Source organism: Capra hircus, chromosome 8 (genome assembly GCF_001704415.2).
Source record: "Capra hircus breed San Clemente chromosome 8, ASM170441v1, whole genome shotgun sequence".
Taxonomy (NCBI): Eukaryota; Metazoa; Chordata; class Mammalia; order Artiodactyla; family Bovidae; genus Capra; species Capra hircus.
Genome location: NC_030815.1, coordinates 99,738,726 through 99,759,899, shown reverse-complemented (window position 1 = coordinate 99,759,899; position 21,174 = coordinate 99,738,726). Strand labels below are relative to the sequence as shown.

Sequence of the window (21,174 nt, the reverse complement as noted above, 5' to 3'; positions counted from 1 at the left end):
ATAGCCCACCAGGCTCCTCTGTCCATGGGATTATCCTGGCAAGAATATTGGCGTTGGTTGCCATTTCCTCCTCCAGGGGTCTTCCTGACCTAGGGATTGAACCCACATCTCTTACAGTTCCTGCATTGGCAGGTGGATTCTTTAACACGTCATCATCAAAGGGATCCCAGGGCCAGCCTTGTGTCAAGGTCAAGGTTCTCCACCTGCACAAGTAGACTTAGGTTCTCTCTTGCAACACTCCTCATCAGTTTTGAATATCAGTTGTGACTTCATCCTCTGATTTCATGTTTTTTAGATGTAGAACCACCTAGCATAGACTGGTGCAGATCCCCGCCTCCAGTCCAGGTCTCTGAGAAGGAGCATGCTGTGACCTGGGATGAGCCTCAGTTTTCAGACAACTCAGGTGAGAATGCAGGTATCTTGTTGTCAACATGTTACCACCAAATAAAAAGCTTTTAAAAAGATAAAAGAGAAATAAAAAGCAAATTACTCTAAATATAGTAGCATGGATAATTACAGAAGATGTTTTAATGCTAGGATAAATCTATATATTTTAACATTGTTAGTCTTAACCTATCCATGGCTTTTCATTCATTTTCAGTGGGGATTTATTAAACTTGTGCAGTGTATTTTATTTGAAAGTGTTCTAGTAAATTCATTCAGCCTCTAAGCTTCCTTTATCCTAGAGACATAAACTATGCATCCTATTGGCAAGTCTAAAGCAGTTCTATGTATTCATACTCAGTTCTTAAACATCTGCCAAAAATGTTATAAAAGCTCATGGGAAAACAGAAAAAAGTGAGCAAATATAGCTGAAGTTCACTTTAAAGTTTTCGCAAACACCCTGAAAATAAGGATGCAAGTGAAATGGATTTCTTAAGTAAATTTCTAGTATTCACAGAGACTGATCTAGTAAAGGAAAATAATCTATTTAGCAAGAATGCCTTCATTTAATGAGGCTTTTGAGTCAACTATTTCTGTAGTTTAGTGTAAGATTTTATAGTTTATTTTCTATTAGCCCAGTTAGTACCAATAGAATGTTCAGCTGGTTTGTATAAAGAGAAAATGAAAATTCTAATCACGTAAAGTGACTGCACACAATAACCCCCAGATTGGAGTCCTCCTTTCCCCTTCTCTCCTTTTTAGGGGCCGTGTTGACCGTCACCAGAAGCCATACACCAGGAGACCTTTTCCCTCAAGGGGAGACGGTAGTGCGGTATACAGCCACTGACCCCTCAGGCAATAATAGAACCTGCGATATCCACATTGTTGTAAAAGGTATACTCTGCATAAGCCTCCAAAATCTAGCTGACACTTGAGATGTGTAATCACTATTGCACTCTCCTTTGAAAGAAAATAGGCTATGAACATAGCTGTTTAAAGTTAGAATACTGACAGATTGTATTGAGGTTTCCTATTATTACTTCACTTCATGGTAAATGTACATGCTTTCTTCTGAGCTAGTCTGTAACCACTTATTAATATTTTCTCTAAAGTTACAAAGTATTGTTTTCATGATCCTATTTTGAATGTTTGGGGAGACAGATTCCGAAAATTTGTTGCTATGTAACGTTATTTGGTTTTCCTTTTTATTAAAAGAATGCCAAAAATAACAGTTGCACATCAGAAGTACTTTTAGCTTTTCATAAAATATGCACAATTATGCATAGGTAATTAATTGCACATTGGTACAGCTTTTCAGCTGTACCCACCTAGGAATCAAAAAGCAGAAATTGCAGCAGCCTCACACTATGGATTTATTGTGAAAGTTTTTCTAGGAGTAGTGGTGGACAGGAGGAATTCTTTTCAAAATTCAGCTTAGACACTTAGATTTTAATTTATATTTTAATACCACTGTATATAAATAATTTAATTTTTTTACACAGGTTCCCCCTGTGAAGTTCCGTTTACACCTGTAAATGGGAATTTTGTATGTACTCAAGATAGTACTGGTGTTAACTGCACATTAAGTTGCTTAGAGGGCTATGATTTCACAGAAGGATCTACTGACAAGTATTATTGTGCTTATGAAGATGGTATCTGGAAGCCACCATATTCCACTGAATGGCCAGACTGTGCTAGTAAGTTCTAAATTTTTCTGGGCTTCTTTAGTATGTGTGAATATGTGTTTGACTACCCATATGTGTAAATTTCTTAACATTAAAGAGAAAAATTGCCTTAATACAGGGTTTAGATTTGGTAAGTAGGAAACAGTGCCATGAATTTGAAGTGTTTATAGATAGGAGAAATGTCCATCCCTCAATTTAAAATATTAGCCCAGGATCTTATTGCTGATTGGATTGCTATAGGATAAGACTCAGTTTATAGGAAAACCATCTTGGCCCCTTCATTATTATTTACCAGAATTGTCAGAAGAGTCAGCATGTCATTCTTGAGCTGTAAACTTGAACTAAAGTATAGTCTGATGTCTGGAGAAGAACTTATATTTAAACTAAGAGCCTATATGCTTGATGCAGTCAGATCAGTCATACTCTTTTTTGGAAGTGATTTAGATCTATTCTGTAACCTTGTGTATTATCCTAAAGATAATCCAATGTCTTCATCTTGTGTAAATAATAATCTCTGAGTGAATCTTTGATCCACTACTGTAGATGGAGTTTAAATGCCAGTGTCTTACAAAGTAAAATCCACTTACTTGAGCTGTATCGTTCCTAAATTTGGTAAATATAAGTGATATTACTCACCTCTATCAAAGATTTAGACCGTAGGATTTTAATATTGATATTGTTAGGAGACTGTGAATATTTTGAGACTTCTTGCTGAGTCTTAACTTCTAAACTTCTGATCCAAGGAAAAGTTTATCTCTGTGAAATTACACTGTTAAGAAATATAATTTCACATACCATTCAGAAATTTTTTAGTGTCTATTGATTGAAAATATAATATAAAAATATACATTATAAACTTATATCATATCTTTGCAACCAGAATTTTTCAAAGATTCCCAGGAATATAATGAAAAAAATGTTTGTATCTCTTTCTCCCTTAAATGTTCACTTTGACATATGATTGGAAGGTTAAGAATAATATATGAAAGCAAATATATCACCAGGTAACTGGGTACATGGCTGCTTGGCTGGTGGTTTATTATGATCAATTGATTAATGCCTGGAAACATTCCTTAACTATCAACTTTTGTTTTTATAACAATCCCATAAACCATGTTGGGATGAAAATACCAATTTAATTCCACAGAAATTAAATTTGTGTTTTGAAAACACTAACCAACTGAAACTGGTTTTTTCCAGTAAAACGTTTTGCAAATCATGGGTACAAGTCCTTTGAGATGCTGTACAAAGCAACTCGCTGTGATGACACAGATCTGTTGAAGAAATTTTCTGAAGCATTTGAGACCACCCTGGGGAAAATGGTATGTCAGTAGCGTTCCTTGGTTGTTTGCCATATTTTAAAGGATGCTGTTGAGTTTTCCATAGTTGCTCTGCATCACCTGCAACAGAAATTCTTTGTCTTGATGAGTTCCTTTTTCTTTGTGACCCAAACTTGCTCCTCATATTTAGAATTATTCATAGGTTTTGGTCTCCTGGAGTGAATTATAAGTAAGTCTGTGTTAAAGCACTTTGAATTTTTTAAAACATTCAGAAAAACTTAGAGTCCCTTTGGTTTGAGAATGTCTGCTTTGTTGTTTAAAGTATGACAGAAATGCCCTTGTTGTCTGTTTTTCTTTTATGATCACTGAACATTTAAAGGGTTTTCTTTTTCATGCAAATTTAGGACTCTTTCGGGATTCCAGGAGAGCAAAGCAATGTATTTAAGTGTATTGAGCATCTTGAAAGCAGGAAATGTTCTATATATATATATGAGTATATAAATGTTTTATATATGTTTTTTATATATTTATAGTTTATATATATGTGTATGTATATATAACTTCTGTGAAATCGTAGTCCTCTAAGCAACTTATATCCCTAACAGAGTTGAGTGGCTTAGATTTAGGATAGATTCTGAAAGTAGATGCGATAGTAGTAGATTTGATACAGAGTGTGAGAAAGAGAGGTGTCAGGAATGGGTAGAGGACATGAGCACAGGTACAGGGGTGAGTCCACATGTGATGTGTGTGAAAGAAGGATCGTTTGTGACTGTCTGATCTGTGAAAAAAGATAGAGAATGATCAGTCTGGAGTAAGGCTGGGGAGGAGTTGTTAGAGGTTTGAGAAAAGAGAATGTGGTACAAAATGATCTTCTAGGAGAGCATAAATGAATATACTAGAGAAATGTAGGACTGGCCTTAAGCAGGGATGTGTTTTCTCCCAAACTATAGTTGAGCATATGGGCACAAATGTGGAGAAAGCAGAGCAATCAATTTAACTGGGGTTAAAGTTCTCCAGACAAATTGAGAAGGGTGCATGCAAAGGAGTAATTCATGGTGACAGACCAAGGAGGGTGCGTGCAAGGGAGTAAGTAATTTATGGTGATGGATCAAGATGGGATCCAAGGTAGGTAAATAAGGAAGTGAAGACATCAGGGGCTGAGAGACAGTGAAGAGGTGACACTGTCAGTGGGTTACAGAAGAGGTGTTGGATTCCTGGGTCTAAGAGAGGGTGCAGTTACTGGTAATGACAAGATCTGAGGGTATGACTGAGTAAGTGACAAAGTAAAGCTGGAAGATGGAAGAGGAAGTGAGAATTCAAGGTGATGGAAGGATCAGCTGGCTGAATATAGAAATCACCCAGGGCTATACCAGGGACACTTACTAAGGTTCTTGGCATGAGGAAGTGACTCGGAATAGGGGAGGGCTATAGGTGACGGGCACAAGGAGATTAGTGTGTGGTATGGCTTACTGCAGGAGCTTCAAAACTCAGGCTTCAAGGAGGTTCATGGGAGTATGAGCTAGAAACAGCACTAAAGAGTGAGGAGGGCACTTCCTCACCTCCATGACCACCACCTAAAAAAACAAGGAAGTCAGGTTTCATTGAGAGCGAAAGGGAAAAGAACACAGAGAGAGGAGGTGAATACTAATAAGGGTTTGACTGGTTCTTGACTGTGAACTTCAGAGGGCGCCAAGGAACGTTTTCAAGGACTTTACTTGGAGGAGGGTGGGAGATAGGGCCAGAGAAAAGGCATCTAAAGAGTCATTAATAGAAAATTGTAAATCAGCTATACTTCAATTGAAAAAAAAACAAAACTCAGTTGGGGTGAAAGTTCAGAGACAGATATCCCGGGAGTCCTGAGTTTCTCGTGGTAAGTGATGGAAAAGGCATGAGATTGATCTTGGTGGTCCACAGCACTGAGAGGAGGTAGGGGAGGGCAAGGAGCAGGGTCAGGGGCCTTTTTAAGGACAGGGAGCGCTCTGGGGTCCTTCCTTCCTTCCTGCTGATGGAGATGTGAAGAACAGGAGCATAGAGCTTATCCAAGGCACTCCCAGATGTGAAGCACAGTTTGTCCTCTTTCATTTTTTTTTTTACAGGTCCCGTCATTTTGTAGTGATGCTGATGACATTGACTGCCGATTGGAGGACTTGACCAAAAAATACTGCCTTGAATATAATTATGACTATGAAAATGGCTTTGCAATCGGTAATGAAATTATTTAGTGTGGGTAGTTGGGAAAACTGTTGTGCAGGCTAAGAAAATCATTCCAGAAGAGTGGGGCAAATTAGAAAAATAACCTTTCACTTATTTATTCATCAAAAGTTCTAGGATGACTGGATAACCTGATCCTGTGTGTAATGATATTTATAGATATGTAATTCTTTCAAAATATTAGCCAGAATGCTTCAGGATGATAAATACTAAGAAAACTAAGTCACATTGTGATTGCAAAATTCAAATATTTGTATGATGTCTTAGAGTAGTAATAGTTATAAGGTACTAATGGCAATTTTTATATGGCATTTAACTTAAATTGGAAGTCATTTATTCAAAATAGTAATACATGTAAAATATTCACATTCCTCACTTATAATATGTTAAGACTCAATCTATTCCAGTCTGATATACCTTCAAGTAGAATTTGGATGTTTTCTTCATGTAGACTCTGAATGTTTTTATCTTCTGTTTTTTAAAGAAATAATTGACATACAACTTTTATTAAGTGTACTCCAAAGTGTGTTATGGGATTTCTTTGTCCTTTCCAGTAATTATACTTATTTTTATTTCATTCTTATAAAACTGTCTCTACAGAACTTGCAGAGAAATGTTTTAGAACACAGTGGTGATACCGTCCTGGTTAAATACATGAATTCTACAACCAACTAGTAAATGTCTGAATCCTGGCTTACCCAGCAACTAGGAGGCAGGGGAGGAGAAGGCAATGGCACCCCACTCCAGTACTCTTGCCTGGGAAATCCCATGGGCGGAGGAGCCTGCTAGGCTGCTAGGAGTCCATGGGGTCGCAAAGAGTCGGACACGACTGAGCGACTTCACTTTCACTTTTCACTTTCATGCATTGGAGAAGGAAATGGCAACCCATTCCAGTGTTCTTGCCTGGAGAATCCCAGGGACGGGGGAGCCTGGTGGGCTACCGTCTATGGGGTCACACAGAGTCAGACACGACTGAAGTGACTTAGCAGCAGCAGCAGCAGGAGGCAGGGGAAGAGCTTAAGTTCTCAAACCACTCTGTGCCTCAATTTTCTCATCTTTAAACTGGGTGTGTAAGAGTGCTGAGCTCATAGGGCTGTTGTAAGGATTAAATGAGGAAATACAAAAGAAAGTAAAGTGCTTAGATTATTTGAAGCAGTATTAATTCACATGAGAGTGGACATTCTTTTTGTTTTTGACACTAATCATATTTCTCTTAGTGATTTAGCATTGAGTGATATTGACTATTGCTTTAGAGCTTTTAAATTGAAAAATATTATTTCTGCATATATGTTTTTTGCAAAAATTTGAAAAATACTAAAAGAATAAAGTTGAGATAACCTGCAGTTCCAGAAATAATTGTTACTATATTAATGTGTATATTACTGTACTGCATTTGAGTGTAGACCCATACTATTTCGTAAACATGATTTTCTAGTTAATATTTTATCGAGGATACTTTTATGTCATAAATATTTCAGTGCAATTTTTTGAACTTTTTATTTTGTATTGGGGTATAGCTGATTAACAGTGTTGTGATAGATGAACAGTGAAGGGATTCAGCCATAAATAGACATTATCCATTCTCCTCCAAACCCCCACTGCCATCAAGGCTGCCACATAACATTGAATAGAGTTCCATGTGCTGTACATGGATCTTTGTTGGTTATCCATTTTAAATATACCAGTGTGTTCAATGCAGTTTTAATGACTACATATTTTATGAATTTGCTATAATTTATATAAACAGTTTCCTATTGGTAGACTTTGAGTTTGTTTTCCAGTTTTAACGATTATAAACAACTTCTCAGTGAACATAATGGAAGTTAAAGTTTTAGACAGAAGAACACAAAGTGGCCTTGGTGGGGGCGTTGGCAGTGGCACCTCTAGAATACCAGTGCCTCTTCTGTCACACGTGACCCAGGTTCCCGCTGCCCCCAGATTGTCGAGGTAGGTTGCAAGGGTACAGGACTGCACACAGAGGGAGTCGGCTATCATCATGAGACTTTGTGACGGGTGATGGGTGTCATCCTGTAAGAATCTGAATACTGTATGGTGCAAGTGATGCAAGGGATCCTGAGAGGCAAACCTTCTTCCTCGAGTGTCTTTACACCACTCACAAAATCAGTAATATTTATACCACCTTGGCATGTCATAATGTGTGGAAAAGAAAGGGCCAGTAAATATACTAAAATGATTAGATCTTATACTACTCATGTAGTTCAGATTAAAATTAAAGTGAGATGCCATTTTTTATCCTGTCTGATGAACAAATTTGAGTAAAAATCTCAATACCCAGAGTTGGCAAAGGTGTCATGAGATAAAAATTATACTCACATATTGTGTGTAGAGAAGAAATTGAAGAGCATTTGGCAATATGTAACTAAAGGGTTAAAAATGCTCAGACCCATCTGAGGATATTTCTCAAGATAAAAGTCATACTAATGTACAAACATGTACCATATTTTGTAAATTCCAAGATGTACATATTTCATTTGGGTATTTATGGAATTGGGTGGTGTCTTCTCACTGATGGTGAGAAGATTTTATGACATAGTGTAGTACAAGGATGTTCTAAAATTTTGAAATAACCTCAAAGTCTGAAAATATAAACTTAGTTTGTAGTGAAAGTGAAAGGAAAGTGAAGTCGCTCAGTCGTGTCCGACTCTTTGTGACCCCATGGACTGTAGCCTACCAGGCTCCTCTGTCCATGGAATTTTCCAGGCAATAGTACTGGAGTAGATTGCCATTTCCTTCTCCAGCGGATCTTCCCAATCCAGGGATGGAACCCAGGTCTCCCACATTGTAGACAGATGCTTTACTGTCTGAGCCACCAAGGAAGTTTAGCTATAGAAAAAGATATTAAACCATTTGACACAGAAATATTATATTGTTGAGAAAATTTAAAAAGTGATTAGCAAATAATATTCATATAGCATGATCTTATTTTGTTAAAAGTACAGTATGTTTATATTTATTCTAGCTGTATACATATATATATATATAAAGAAAGCAAGTGAAGTCACTCAGTCACATCTGACTCTTTGTGACCCCGTGGACTGTTGCCTGTCATGCTCCTCCGTCCATGGGATTGTCCAGGCAAGAATACTGGAGTAGGTTGCCATTTCCTTCTCCAGAGCATCTCCTCCACCCAGGGCTCAAACCCGGGTCTCCCGCATAGCGAGTAGACTCTACTACCTGAGCTACCACACACTGTGTGTGTGTGTGTGCATAAATGTGTATGTATGTGTTTATATATTCATATATAATATGTATGCATATATATAATATGTATGCATATATATAATATGTGTGCATAAATGTGTATGTGTGTGTTTATTCATAGAAAATATTCTTGGCTAAAATTTTATGGTCATTATTTCTGTGTGGTGGAATTATAGACAATCTTTTACATGTTTCTCTTTGTTCCTCTGGGATTTTGTGGTGTTGTGTTTTTTACAATGGCTACATGACACTTGTAGGGAAAAATGTTTAAGTGAAAAATAAAACTATTGATCTAGTTCTTTTTAAGTGGCTAAAAGCATGAATTAAGCTAAAAAAGAAACTCAAAAACCAACTTACTTAAGTGGACAAACCTGTATAAATAGATTTGATGTTTAAAGCACATAACTAAGCAACAACAGCGTGCCTACATCAATATTAATATTATTTACTCTCACTGAGCTTTTAGAATGAGTCTAAAAGCTAGTCCAAAAACTAGTCTATGAGCTAGTTTGCATGAACTAGCTGTTATTCTGCAGACCTATAAGATAGGAATAATTATCTCAATGTAGACATAAAGAAACTGAGATCCAGAGTAATGAAAGTAGCTTGATTAAGATTGTACAGGCATACCTCATTTATCAAGAAGTTACCGTCTGAACCATGCAGTTGGTCACGCATGATATGGAAGGCATCTAAAGAGACACATAAAACCATGCTACTCACTCCAGTATTCATGGCCTCCCTGGTGGCTCAGATGGTCAAGAATCTGCCTGCATTGTGGGAGACCTGGGTTTGATCCCTGGGATGGGAAGATCCCCTGCAAGAGGGTATGGCAACCCACTCCAGGATCCTTGGGCTTCCCCGGTGGCTCAGACAGTAAAGAAGTCCTGGATTTGATCCTTGGTTTGGGAAGATTCCCTGGAGGAGGACATGGCAACCCACTTTAGTATTTTTGCCTGGAGAATTCCATGGACAGAGGAGCTTGGCAGGATGCAATTCCTGGAGAGTCTGACATGACTGAGTGACTAAGCACGGCATACTGCCTCCAGCAGTTTCTTAAGTGTGTAAACATTTAACTCATAATGCTGCCCTCCGAAACTAGCATAGCTATAGAAAAAGACATTAAACTATTTGACACAAATATTATAATATATTGTTGAGAAAATTTGAAAAGTGATTAGCAAATAATATATACACAGTATTATCTTTGTTATTATCTTTGTTTAAAGTACAGTATGTTTATATTTAAAATATGCAGATATGCAAATATCTTAAATAATCTTCACAAAGGGAAAACTGTTTATGCACATTCAGTTTGTGACACTGATATTAAAAAAGACAAGAATGGAACAAACCCTGAAAGGAAATAGACATTGATTAAAATCTATACCCACCTCCCATTTCCTCTAAACTTACTATAATTATTAGGCTGAAGATAGAATGGTTTAAATGCCTGCATAGCTTGTTCATTGCTAATCTAAATTTAATATGAAGTGCCCAAGACTACAGTATAAAATTATAGGCAAAACTTTATATGTAAAACATTATGGGCAATTTAAATAGTGATCAAAGACCATGTAATTTGTGGCTGAACATTAGACCCTAAAAGCTGATAAAGATGCAGCTCTACAATCTTTTATTTCTCTACCCCAACTTTTCAGGACCTGGTGGCTGGGGTGCAGCCAACAGGCTGGATTACTCTTACGGTGACTTCCAGGACACAGTGCGAGAAACACCCACGGGTGCTGGCAAAGCCAGATCTTCACGGATTGAAAGAAGTGCCCCATTATCTGACCACAAAATTAGGTTAATTTTTAACATCACAGGTAAGAATAGACTGTTTGAAAAGGTTAATATAATGGGAAATTCTTGGTTGGAGATCTATTTTCAAACTTTCTCTGTGTTGTCAGTATTAGGAAATTACCCTGGAACTGTATATTAGGGCAAGCACAATCACCTGTTCTGTTATTTTTCATAATATCACAGATATATTTTATGATTCTCATAGCAACAAGCCCCCGGCTTCAAACTCATCTTGACATGTTGAACTAAGGCATGTAAACAAAACATGTTGTTCTTAATATTCTCCATGTACTAGCTACTCAGTAAATAATAATTTAAATTTGTGTGTATCTTTCCTGGAATGTTCTTTTAATTGTGATTAAAAAGTCACATAATATAAAACATACTATTTTAACCATATTTAACTGTACAATTCAGTGGCATTAAATACATTCATCATCTCCCACCATCATCTATCTCCTGGATTTTTCACTTTCCTAAACTGAAACTCTGTCCCCATTCAACACTAAGTCCCCATTCCCGCTCCCCACCCCCGACCTGACCCCAGGATCTACTCCTAGTGTTCTTTCTGACTTTGAATTTGACTATTCTAGGTCCCTCGTATCGGAGAAGGCAATGGCACCCCACTCCAGTACTCTTGCCTGAAAAATCCCATGGATGGAGGAGCCTGGTAGGCTGCAGTCCATGGGGTCGCTAAAGTCAGGCACGACTGAGCAACTTCACTTTCACTTTTCACTTTCATGCATTGGAGAAGGACATGGCAACCCACTCCAGTGTTCTTGCCTGGAGAATCCCAGGGACGGGGGAGCCTGGTGGGCTGCTGTCTATGGGGTCGCACAGAGTCAGACATGACTGAAGCGACTCAGCAGCAGCAGCAGCAGCAGCAGGTCCCCTGTATAAGTGGAATCAAACAGTATTTGTCTCTACCTAGTGTATATTGGAATGCATTTTTAAAGTTAATATATGTCATTTTTTAGGGTAAAAACTCACTCCAAATGGCTTGCTGCAACATGATGTGTGTGTGTGTTTTCTTTTGTTTTGTTTTTATCTCAGCTAGTGTGCCATTACCTGATGAAAGAAACGATACCCTTGAATTGGAAAATCAGCAGCGACTCATTAAAACGTTGGAAACGATCACAAATCGACTGAAAAGGACCCTTACTAAGGAGCCCATGTATTCCTTTCAGCTTGCCTCTGAAATGCTTGTAGCTGACAGCAATTCCTTAGAAACAGAAAAGGCTTTCCTCTTCTGCAGACCGGGCTCTGTGCTGAGAGGCCGAATGTGTGGTAAGATTTCTCGCTGTTGCCAAAAATATTTGGTGCCTGTTGGGTCAGATGACACAGGTCGAGTCACCCTACGACTGTAAAGGGTGACAGTCCTGAAACCTACATTTTGTTATTGTTATGTGCTTTTTGTCTCAAAAGTCTAGATACTACTATTGGTCAGGATAAGATTACTTTAGGTAAGGGACTCAAATCTTAGTTTTATTTCTAGATCTTTAGACCTCTCAGCTTTCAGCAGCAACTCCAGTGACAAAAACTAAAACTTTGCTGACCACCTCTGTGTGCTGACTGAGACCCTGTCTTGTTTAATCCTGTTTAGCTACTGTATGAGGTACCATTATTATTAAGTATATTTTATGCATGAGAAAACCGAAGCCAAGAGGCTAAGAACTAAGTCTTTTAAGACAATAAGTGATTCAGGTGATATACTCACCCAGGCAGCCAACACAAAATTCACATAGCATAAAATGAACCATTTTGAAGTATGCAGTTTAGTGGTGTTTAGTATAGTCACAGTGACATTCAACCATTACCTCTATCACAGTTCCAAAACATTTCCATCACCCCCAAAGAGACCCCAGACCCATTAAAGTGCCAGTCCCCTTTTCCCCTCCCCCCACAATCCCTTAGCTTTTACTGACTTTAGACTGTCACAATCTGAGTCAATTCCAGTCTCTTTCCTAAGCCAGTCATCATTTATAGATAGCAGAGTCTCCTCCAAGCAAAATCTACATGCTCAAACAGAACCAAATGACATGAGGCTTCTGTTAATCTCTCTATAGTGTGGGATATTGTGTCCTGGTCAGAAAACCTTCATCAACAGTTCTCATTGCTATTCCCAGAGCTCAGCTAGGTTTTTCACACTGGAATAAACCCAGCTCATCAAAAGCACATTAATATTGTCATTCTGAGCCCCCTCTTGTTTCTTTCTCAACTTGTAAGTAAAAATCTGGAATTGCCTTGGCCAGAGTTTTGCATTTCTCAGTGTGGTCTTCAGACTACCTGTGTCAGCATCCCCTGAAGTGCTTGTCAGATTGCAGCTTGATTCAGGTCCCAATCCACAGGGGATGCCTCCTGACCCTTTGAGGTCAGGTCCTTGGAATCTGAAATTTTAGTAAGTTGCCTGATAATCACCCAAGTGATTCTTTCAGGTGTTCTCTCTGGAAGAATGCTAACTTTGATAGCAACCTCTCAGGGAACTTAATATCCCACTTTGATTTCAGAAATTCTGCACTCCGAGCCTGCCAAAATAGTAGACCAAATCTCCAGGGAAGGAAGGTTTTGAAACTGGTCAGTTTCCGCAGGGTCTTTGGGTCTGAGGTTGCCTCAGACTTGCACATGACTTCAGTGCAATCTAAGGAGGGAGAGGGGTCAACTTAACTCATTTGTTCTAAGCTCCCCACCTTTGTCTGTTTTTGTAGTGATGCTACATTTAGAAGTGATGCTGTAATGTACAGTTTCATAAGGGAAACCATTCAGAAGAACAGTGAAGAAACCATTTTTAATATGTCAAAGCACCAAATTAACTGCTTTATTTTTCTTCCATTCGCTGTGTGTTTCCAGAATGATCTGGTTTATGCTTTAACCCACACTTCAAAGCCCCCATCCTATAAGCTATAAGCTTGGTCAGTTAAGAATTTGCACTTTCTCAAAAAAAAATCTGTCTGTTGGTTTAGAGGACTACATTTATGGAAAATTTATCTTGTGAGTAAACCTTTGACAGTGAAATTTAACTTATAAACAATAGTAGCTGGAAGCATGCTTTATTTGTCTCATACCTAAGGGACAAAGTATGTTCCATACAATATTCAGTGTTTCCTGCTTGTTTTCAGTCAACTGCCCTTTGGGAACCTACTATTCCCTGGAGCATTCTGTCTGTGAGAGTTGCTTGATGGGCTCCTATCAAGATGAAGAAGGGCAGCTTGAGTGCAAACCCTGTCCGACTGGGACTTACACCGAATATCTCCATTCAAGGAGCAGCTCGGAATGCAAAGGTAGTTAGACCAGAAGCCTGAATTTTATTTCCACTTAGGAAACCTCGCTAGCAAATAGGCTGAAATACGAGCATTACCAAAACTGATTTTTTTTCTTTCTTTCAGTTATAAGCGATTATTTGAATGTTTCCCTCACTCAGAGAAGTCCATTTACCTTCCTTTTGGTATAGCCCATTGCTGTCTAAATCAAACTCCACTGTCAAGAACTCTAATCTGTTTTCATCAGTTAATTCCACGTGTTTTAGTGAATCTCACATTAACCGGTAGAAGGGACTTTCATGACTTAGCAAGCATTGGGCTGCTTTTTCTTTTTTTTTTTTTTTTAATTTTAAATCTTTATTCTTACATGCGTTCCCAACATGACCCCCCCACCTCCCTCCCCATAACATCTCTCTGGTCATCCCATGCACCAGCTCCAAGCATGCTGTATCCTGCATCAGATATAGACTGGTGTTTTTGTTTGAATAATATTTGATATGATGAGATTAACTCCATTTACTTGGAAATGAATAACTGCAGACCCATATGCACATCTTCTTGCTACTAAATTATCCAGCCTTTCCAAAACATTGTTGCTGTTATTCTCAGTGACCATTCCTCATGGAAACATCTCTTTCCCGTTGTGGCTAAGATGCGTCTGAAAGAAGGAGTTGCAGGCTTGTTCCTCCTTGCCTGTTGCTGCCAGTGCAGGTGTGGGTGCTTCATGACACGTGTAAACTTGGGAGCAGTGCTGGGCGACTGCACATGCCCTGAAAATGCTGGCGTCGCTGAAAGTGAGATTAATCTGGAGGAAAGGGCGGAAGGAGAGGACAGTGCACTGGGGGAATCTGGCCCGAGGCCCACTCACTACAGAATCACTGCTGTGCGCTTTGGAAAGTTGCTCAATTCACCTCTCTGGGCCTCATGCTAAGACTACTCTTACTTCCTCCTCTGCCAACCCTCAAATGAAATGGTGTCTGTAACCATGAGGAGGTAAGAGGGCCAGTTCTTATTTACGGTGAAAATGGTGCCAGCATAGTGACGAGAGGAAAGCCCAATTGTAGGTTTTGTTTCTGTCACTCCAGAAAACAGCGTACAAGCTGGGAACTTGTACAAGAGCAAGTTTCCCTGTAACAGCTGGACCTGGTCAGACGCAGATTTCTAACTTCACTGCAAAACTATTTATCGACATTTTCGATGTGTCCAACACCATGCTGGGTCATAATAGAAGGAACTGGAAATGAGCCTATAGCTTATTAGCATACAGAAGTATGAAGAATCTAAAAGATAATGTGTCTGCTTGGAGTTCTTTGTGACCCTCATTTTATCCTAAAAAAATGAAAATATGGAAAACCCTATTGTACACAGTGCTACTTTCGTACAGTTGATGTCATTATTATTAACCATATTACATTTTTCATTTTAGCTCAGTGTAAACAAGGCACCTACTCATCAAATGGGCTTGAAACATGCGAATCATGTCCACTGGGCAGCTATCAGCCAGCATTTGGTTCCCGGGGGTGCCTCGTATGTCCAGAAAACACTTCAACTGTGAAGAGAGGAGCTGTGGACATTTCTGCTTGTGGAGGTTAAGTCTTACACACATTGCTTTTTTTTTTTCCCCAAGCCTGTGCTAGGTTCTCTGCATGGAAGAGTGGAATCTTGTTAGCAGAGCCATATGTCTGCTATATGCAAAGAATGTAAATAACTGTCTCTTCATAGAGTGTTTCCTTCTATTCAGCCAGTCGGTACTTAAGTGTAAACACCCATAATATAAACACCATCCTGGTACTGTTAGGGACACACAAGAAGCACATGACTTGGTCCCAGGCCTCAACACTAGTAACCATGTGACCACATAGTATGAGAGAAATACTTGTCAACCAGGAACTTAGATTTTCATGTACAAAATGAGGTCTTATCTTATGTTCCTTGAAACTCAAAAAATACATCCTTCGGATTGTGACCTTTGTTCCCTGCAGTTTGAAGATTTTCACGAGTGGTTATCCACTCTGACTGCCTACTAGAATCGTTGCACATTCATATCAGTATTGTAGCCACTTATTGACTAGAGACATCTTAGTACATCTTTTGTTACCTAAACATTATTGACCAGAATGTTTCAATATTCACTTATATACCAGATCATTAGGCCACAGGAGTTAATTTCTGCAAAAAATGCCCCAGTCCGTAACATGTTAAAAATATTGAAACCCAGTCTCCACCCCCAGAGAATTCTGGTGTAAGTTTACTGGTTTTCTTCTGGAGATCCCCCCTCTCCCAATGTTGTTGTTTATGTCTGACTCTTCTGTGACCCCATGGACTGGAGCCCACCAGCCTCTTCTGTCCTTGGGATTCTCCAGGCAAGAGTACTGGAGGAGGTAGCCATTTCCTTCTCCAGGGGATCTTCCCTACTGAGGGATCGAACCCATGTCTCCCTCATTGCAGGCGGGTTCTTTACCACTGAGCCACAAGGGAAACCCAGAGTTGCCCCAGATTCTAAAATGCACTAATTTTTGTTTCTCACGTGTCACCATGGAGGGTTTGTTGAAACGTGGATTCCTGGGGCCACCCCAGAGATTTTAATTCAACAGGTCTGGTAAAGGCCCTGAGAATTTGCATTTCTAACTAGTTCTCAGGCTTGCCTGATAGCACAGTTGGTAAAGAATCCGTCTGCAATGCAGGGGACCCTGGTTCAATTCCTGGGTTGGGAAGACCCATTAGAGAAAGGATAGGCTACCCACCCCAGTATTCTTGGGCTTCCCTTTTGGCTCAGCTGGTAAAGAATCTGCCTGCAATGCGGGAGACCTGGGTTTAGTCCCTGGGTTGGGAAGATCCCCAGGGAAGGGAAAGGCTCCCCACTCCAGTATTCTGGCCTGGAGAATTCCATGGACTGTATAGTCCATGGGGTCACAAATAGTTGGACATTCTCAGGTGATGCTGATTCTGCTTGGTCCAGGGACCCCACATTGGGAACCACTGGTTAAATAGAAATATGAAGAATACAGTTTCAATTTCAAATAGTTCTAACATCCTTACCAGGTACAGCTTTCCAGCAGTGTAAAAACTGGAAGACAGAAACAAAAGTAAAAAATGAAAACTTAAAATGACAGTGGGACTCCATCTGACAAATCAATGTCAGCCTATTGCCAGAAACTTAAAAAAACAACCTGCAGTGACGTTGCAATTCAGTAGAACTTTGCAAAAAAATAGAAAGTTGTTTACCTCTGTCTGTGACACCACTGGGAACAGAACAAGCATGCCTGGCGAAAAATGACTTTTTAAAAAATTGTGTGTCCTACCCATTCTATATACCCTTATTGAAAAACCCAAGGCCTGTGGCAATGTGGACTTCCCAGGTGGCACTAGTGGTAAAGAACCCACCCGCATGCAGGTAGACTTAAGAGACACCAGTTTGATCCCTGGATGGGGAAGATCCCCTGGAGAAAAGAATGGCAACCCACTCTAGTATTCTTGCATGGAGAATCCCATGGAGAGAGAAGCCTGGCAGTCTGCAGTCCATGGGGTCACACAGAGTCAGACACGACTGAAACGACTTAGGACGTATGCATGACAATCTGAAAGTTTAAAAACATCTCTTATTGAATGAGTGATGTTTTAATAAGCTAGTCTGGTGGTTCCTGATTTCCCCAAGGTACACACACATATATACATCTGTATCCAGTTAGAGACTGAGATTCCTAGAAAATGAATACTTAGAATGTTTTGAGTGTAGATGTGGGGAGGGGGCAGGGGGCAGCATTGCGTTCTGGGAGTTACAGTCCCTGTAAGTTGAATGCTACCCTAAATATATGTTTTATATGCTGCATCTGTTTGAATCTCAGATCCAGAATCACAGTAGATGAAAGCCTCTTAGACATGAGGAACTGGGCAAGTAGTGTTCATCAACCTAATGCTTCACTGAAGAAATGAGAAGAAAGGTTAGCTAGGAACTACTTGAAACTCATAAACCATGCGTGTTGTGTAATACCAGCTGTGGATTTTTTTTTTTAATTAAAAGTCAAACAAAACCTCACATTATGGTTGAAAGAGATCTACCAAAGACTCTCTTATTTTGTCAGTATACAGTCTAACTTTGGAAGAAAGTCTGCAGGAAAAATAAGTCTTCTCTCTTTCCCTTCCTCCCTCCCTCCAACTGCAAAAGCCAACTAGGATTTTTACAGTGAAATAAGTTCATATTTGACAATTTTTTTTCCTTGAAGTTTCCAAATAATCCTTGAGGTTTTCTAATACCAAATTGCCACAATTAAGAAATTGTAATTCCCAGAAATTCTTTAAACTTCTGGTAACTGCTCTATTTCTAATATTCCTAGCATATGTTTAACCACATTCTACTTGTCTTGAGTGGAAAATCAATAGTAATTGGCAATGACGCTTTCCCCTGCAGTGCTGGATAAGCACCATTTTGTTTTTACTTTAAGTGTGTGTGAGTTCTAGAATAGTCCCTCATATACATTTCTGTAGTTTTTAATCAACCCCCTTTCTCCCTGCCCCTTCTTTCTCTCCTTTTCCTCTTTTTCTTTCTGTACTGCTTTATTTTTATGGGCATGTTGTACAGTTTGCCTTATTTTTTGCTGATGTATCACTTTTTGCATTATATAGCCTTTGAACTTAAAGTATGCTAATGGAGATCATTGGAGAAATAACTCCAGAAAGAATGAAGGGATGGAGCCAAAGCAAAAACAACACCAAGTTGTGGATGAGACTGGTGATAGAAGCAAGGTCCGATGCTGAAAAGAGCAGTATTGCATAGGAACCTGGAATGTCAGGTCCATGAATCAAGGCAAATTGGAAGTGGTCAAACAGGAGAGGGCAAGAACGAACGTCAACATTTTAGGAATCAGCGAACTAAAATGGACTGGAATGGCTGAATTTAACTCAGATGACCGTTACATCTACTACTGTGGGGAGAATCCCTTAGAAGAAATGGAGTAGCCATCATAGTCAACAAAAGAGTCCAAAATGCAGTACTTGGATGCAATCTCAAAAATGACAGAATGATCTCTGTCTGTTTCCAAGGCAAACCATTCAGTATCACAGTACTCCAGGTCTATGCCCTGACTAGTAACACTGAAGAAGCTGAAGTTGAACGGTTCTATGAAGACCTACAAGACCTTCTAGAACTAACACCCCCAAAAGATGTCCTTTTCATTATAGGGGATGGAATGCAAAAGTAGGAAGTTAAGAAACACCTGGAGTAATAGGCAAATTTGGCCTTGGAGTACAGAATTAAGCAGGGCAAAGGCTAATAGAGTTTTGCCGAGAGAACACACTGGTCATAGCAAACACCCTCTTCCAACAGCACAAGAGAAGACTCTATACATGGACATCACCAAATGGCCAACACCAAAATCAGATTGATTATATTCTTTGCAGCCAAAGATGGAGAAGCTCTATACAGTCAGCAAAAACAAGACCAGGAGCTGACTGTGGCTCAGATCATGAACTCCTTATTGCCAGATTCAGACTGAAATTGAAGAAAGTGGGGAAAACCACTAGACCATTCATGTATGACCTAAATCAAATCCTTATGACTATACAGTGGAAGTGAGAAATAGATTTAAGGGACTAGATTTGATAGACAGGGTGCCTGATGAACTATGGACAGAGGTTCATGACATTGTACAGGAGACAGCAATCAAGATCATCCCAGGAAAAAGAAATGCAAAAAAGCCAAATGGCTGTCTGAGGAGGCCTTACAAATAGCTATGAAAAGAAGGGATGCAAAAAGCAAAGGAGAAAAGGAAAGATATACCCATTTGAATGCAGAGTTCCAAAGAATAGCAAGGAAAGATAAGAAAGCCTCCCTTAGCAATCAATGCAAAGAAATAAAGGAAAACAGTAGAATGGAAAAGCCTAGAGATCCCATCAAGAAAATTAGAGATACCAAGGTAACATTTCATGCAAAGATGGGCTCAATAAAGGACAGAAATGGTGCGGACCTAACAGAAGCAGAAGATATTAAGAAGAGGTGACAAGAATACACAGAAGAACTGCACAAAAAAGATTTTCATGACCCAGATAATCACGATGGTATGATCACTCACACTCACCTAGAGCCAGACATCCTTGTATATGAAGTCAAGTGGGCGTTAGGAAGCATCACTACAAACAAAACTAGTGGAGGTGATGGAATTCCAGTTGAGCTGTTTCAAATCCTGAAAGATGATGCTGTGAAAGTGCTGCACTCAATATGCCAGCAAATTTGGAAAACTCAACAGTGACCACAGGACTGGAAAAGGTCAGTTTTCATTCCAATCCCAAAGAAAGGCAATGCCAAAGAATGCTCAAACTACTGCACAGTTGCACTCAGCTCACACGCTAGTAAAGTAATGCTCAAAATTCTCCAAGCCAGGCTTCAGCATTACATGAACCATGAACTTCCAGATGTTCAGGCTGGTTTTAGAAAAGGCAGAGGAACCAGAGATCAAATCGCAAACATCTGCTGGATCATCGAAAAAGCAAGAGAGTTCCAGAAAAACATCTATTTCTACTTTATTGACTATGCTAGAGCCTTTGACTATGTGGATCACAATAAACTGTGGAAAATCTTTCAAGAGATGGAAATACCAGACCACCTGACCTGCCTCTTGAGACACCTATATGCAGGTCAGGAAGCAACAGTTAGAACTGGACATGGAACAACAGACTGGCTCCAAATAGGAAAAGGAGTACGTCAAGGCTGTATATTGTCACCCTGCTTATTTAACTTCTATGCAGAGTACATCATGAGAAACGCTGGACTGGAAGAAACACAAGCTGGAATCAAGATTGCCGGGAGAAATATCAATAACCTCAGATATGCAGATGACACCACCCATATGGCAGAAAGTGAAGATGATCTAAAAGGCCTGTTGATGAAAGTGAAACAGGAGAGTGAAAGTGTTGGCTTAAAGCTCAACATTCAGAAAATTAAGATCATGGCATCCGGTCCCATGACTTCATGGCAAATAGATGGGGAAATAGTGTCAGACTTTATTTTGGGGGGCTCCAAAATCACTGCAGATGATGATTGCAGCCATGAAATTAAAAAACACTTGCTCCTTGGAAGGAAAGTTATGACCAACCTAGACAGCATATTAAAAAGCAGAGACATTACTTTGTCAGCAAAGGTCCGTCTAGTCAAGGCTATGATTTTTCCAGCAGTCATGTACAGATGGAAGAGTTGGACCATAAAGAAGGCTGAGTGCCAAAGAATTAATGCTTTCAAACTCTGGGGCTGGAGAAGATTATTGAGAGTCCCTTGGACTACAAGGAAATCCAGTCAGTCCATCCTAAAGGAGATCAGTCCTGGGTGTTCATTGGAAGGAC

At 39.4% G+C, this 21,174-nt stretch overlaps 1 protein-coding gene across 1 annotated transcript in view; it reads left to right on the top strand.

Annotated features, from left to right (window-relative positions):
- SVEP1 (sushi, von Willebrand factor type A, EGF and pentraxin domain containing 1) overlaps nucleotides 1-21,174 on the top strand; it is a 210,261-nt gene that overhangs the window by 107,483 nt on the left and 81,604 nt on the right. The window contains 9 exon segments of the mRNA XM_013966263.2: nucleotides 296-403; nucleotides 1,147-1,278; nucleotides 1,887-2,081; nucleotides 3,270-3,391; nucleotides 5,446-5,554; nucleotides 10,444-10,608; nucleotides 11,639-11,872; nucleotides 13,702-13,863; nucleotides 15,269-15,430. Coding sequence (XP_013821717.2) covers nucleotides 296-403; nucleotides 1,147-1,278; nucleotides 1,887-2,081; nucleotides 3,270-3,391; nucleotides 5,446-5,554; nucleotides 10,444-10,608; nucleotides 11,639-11,872; nucleotides 13,702-13,863; nucleotides 15,269-15,430 — 1,389 coding nt within the window.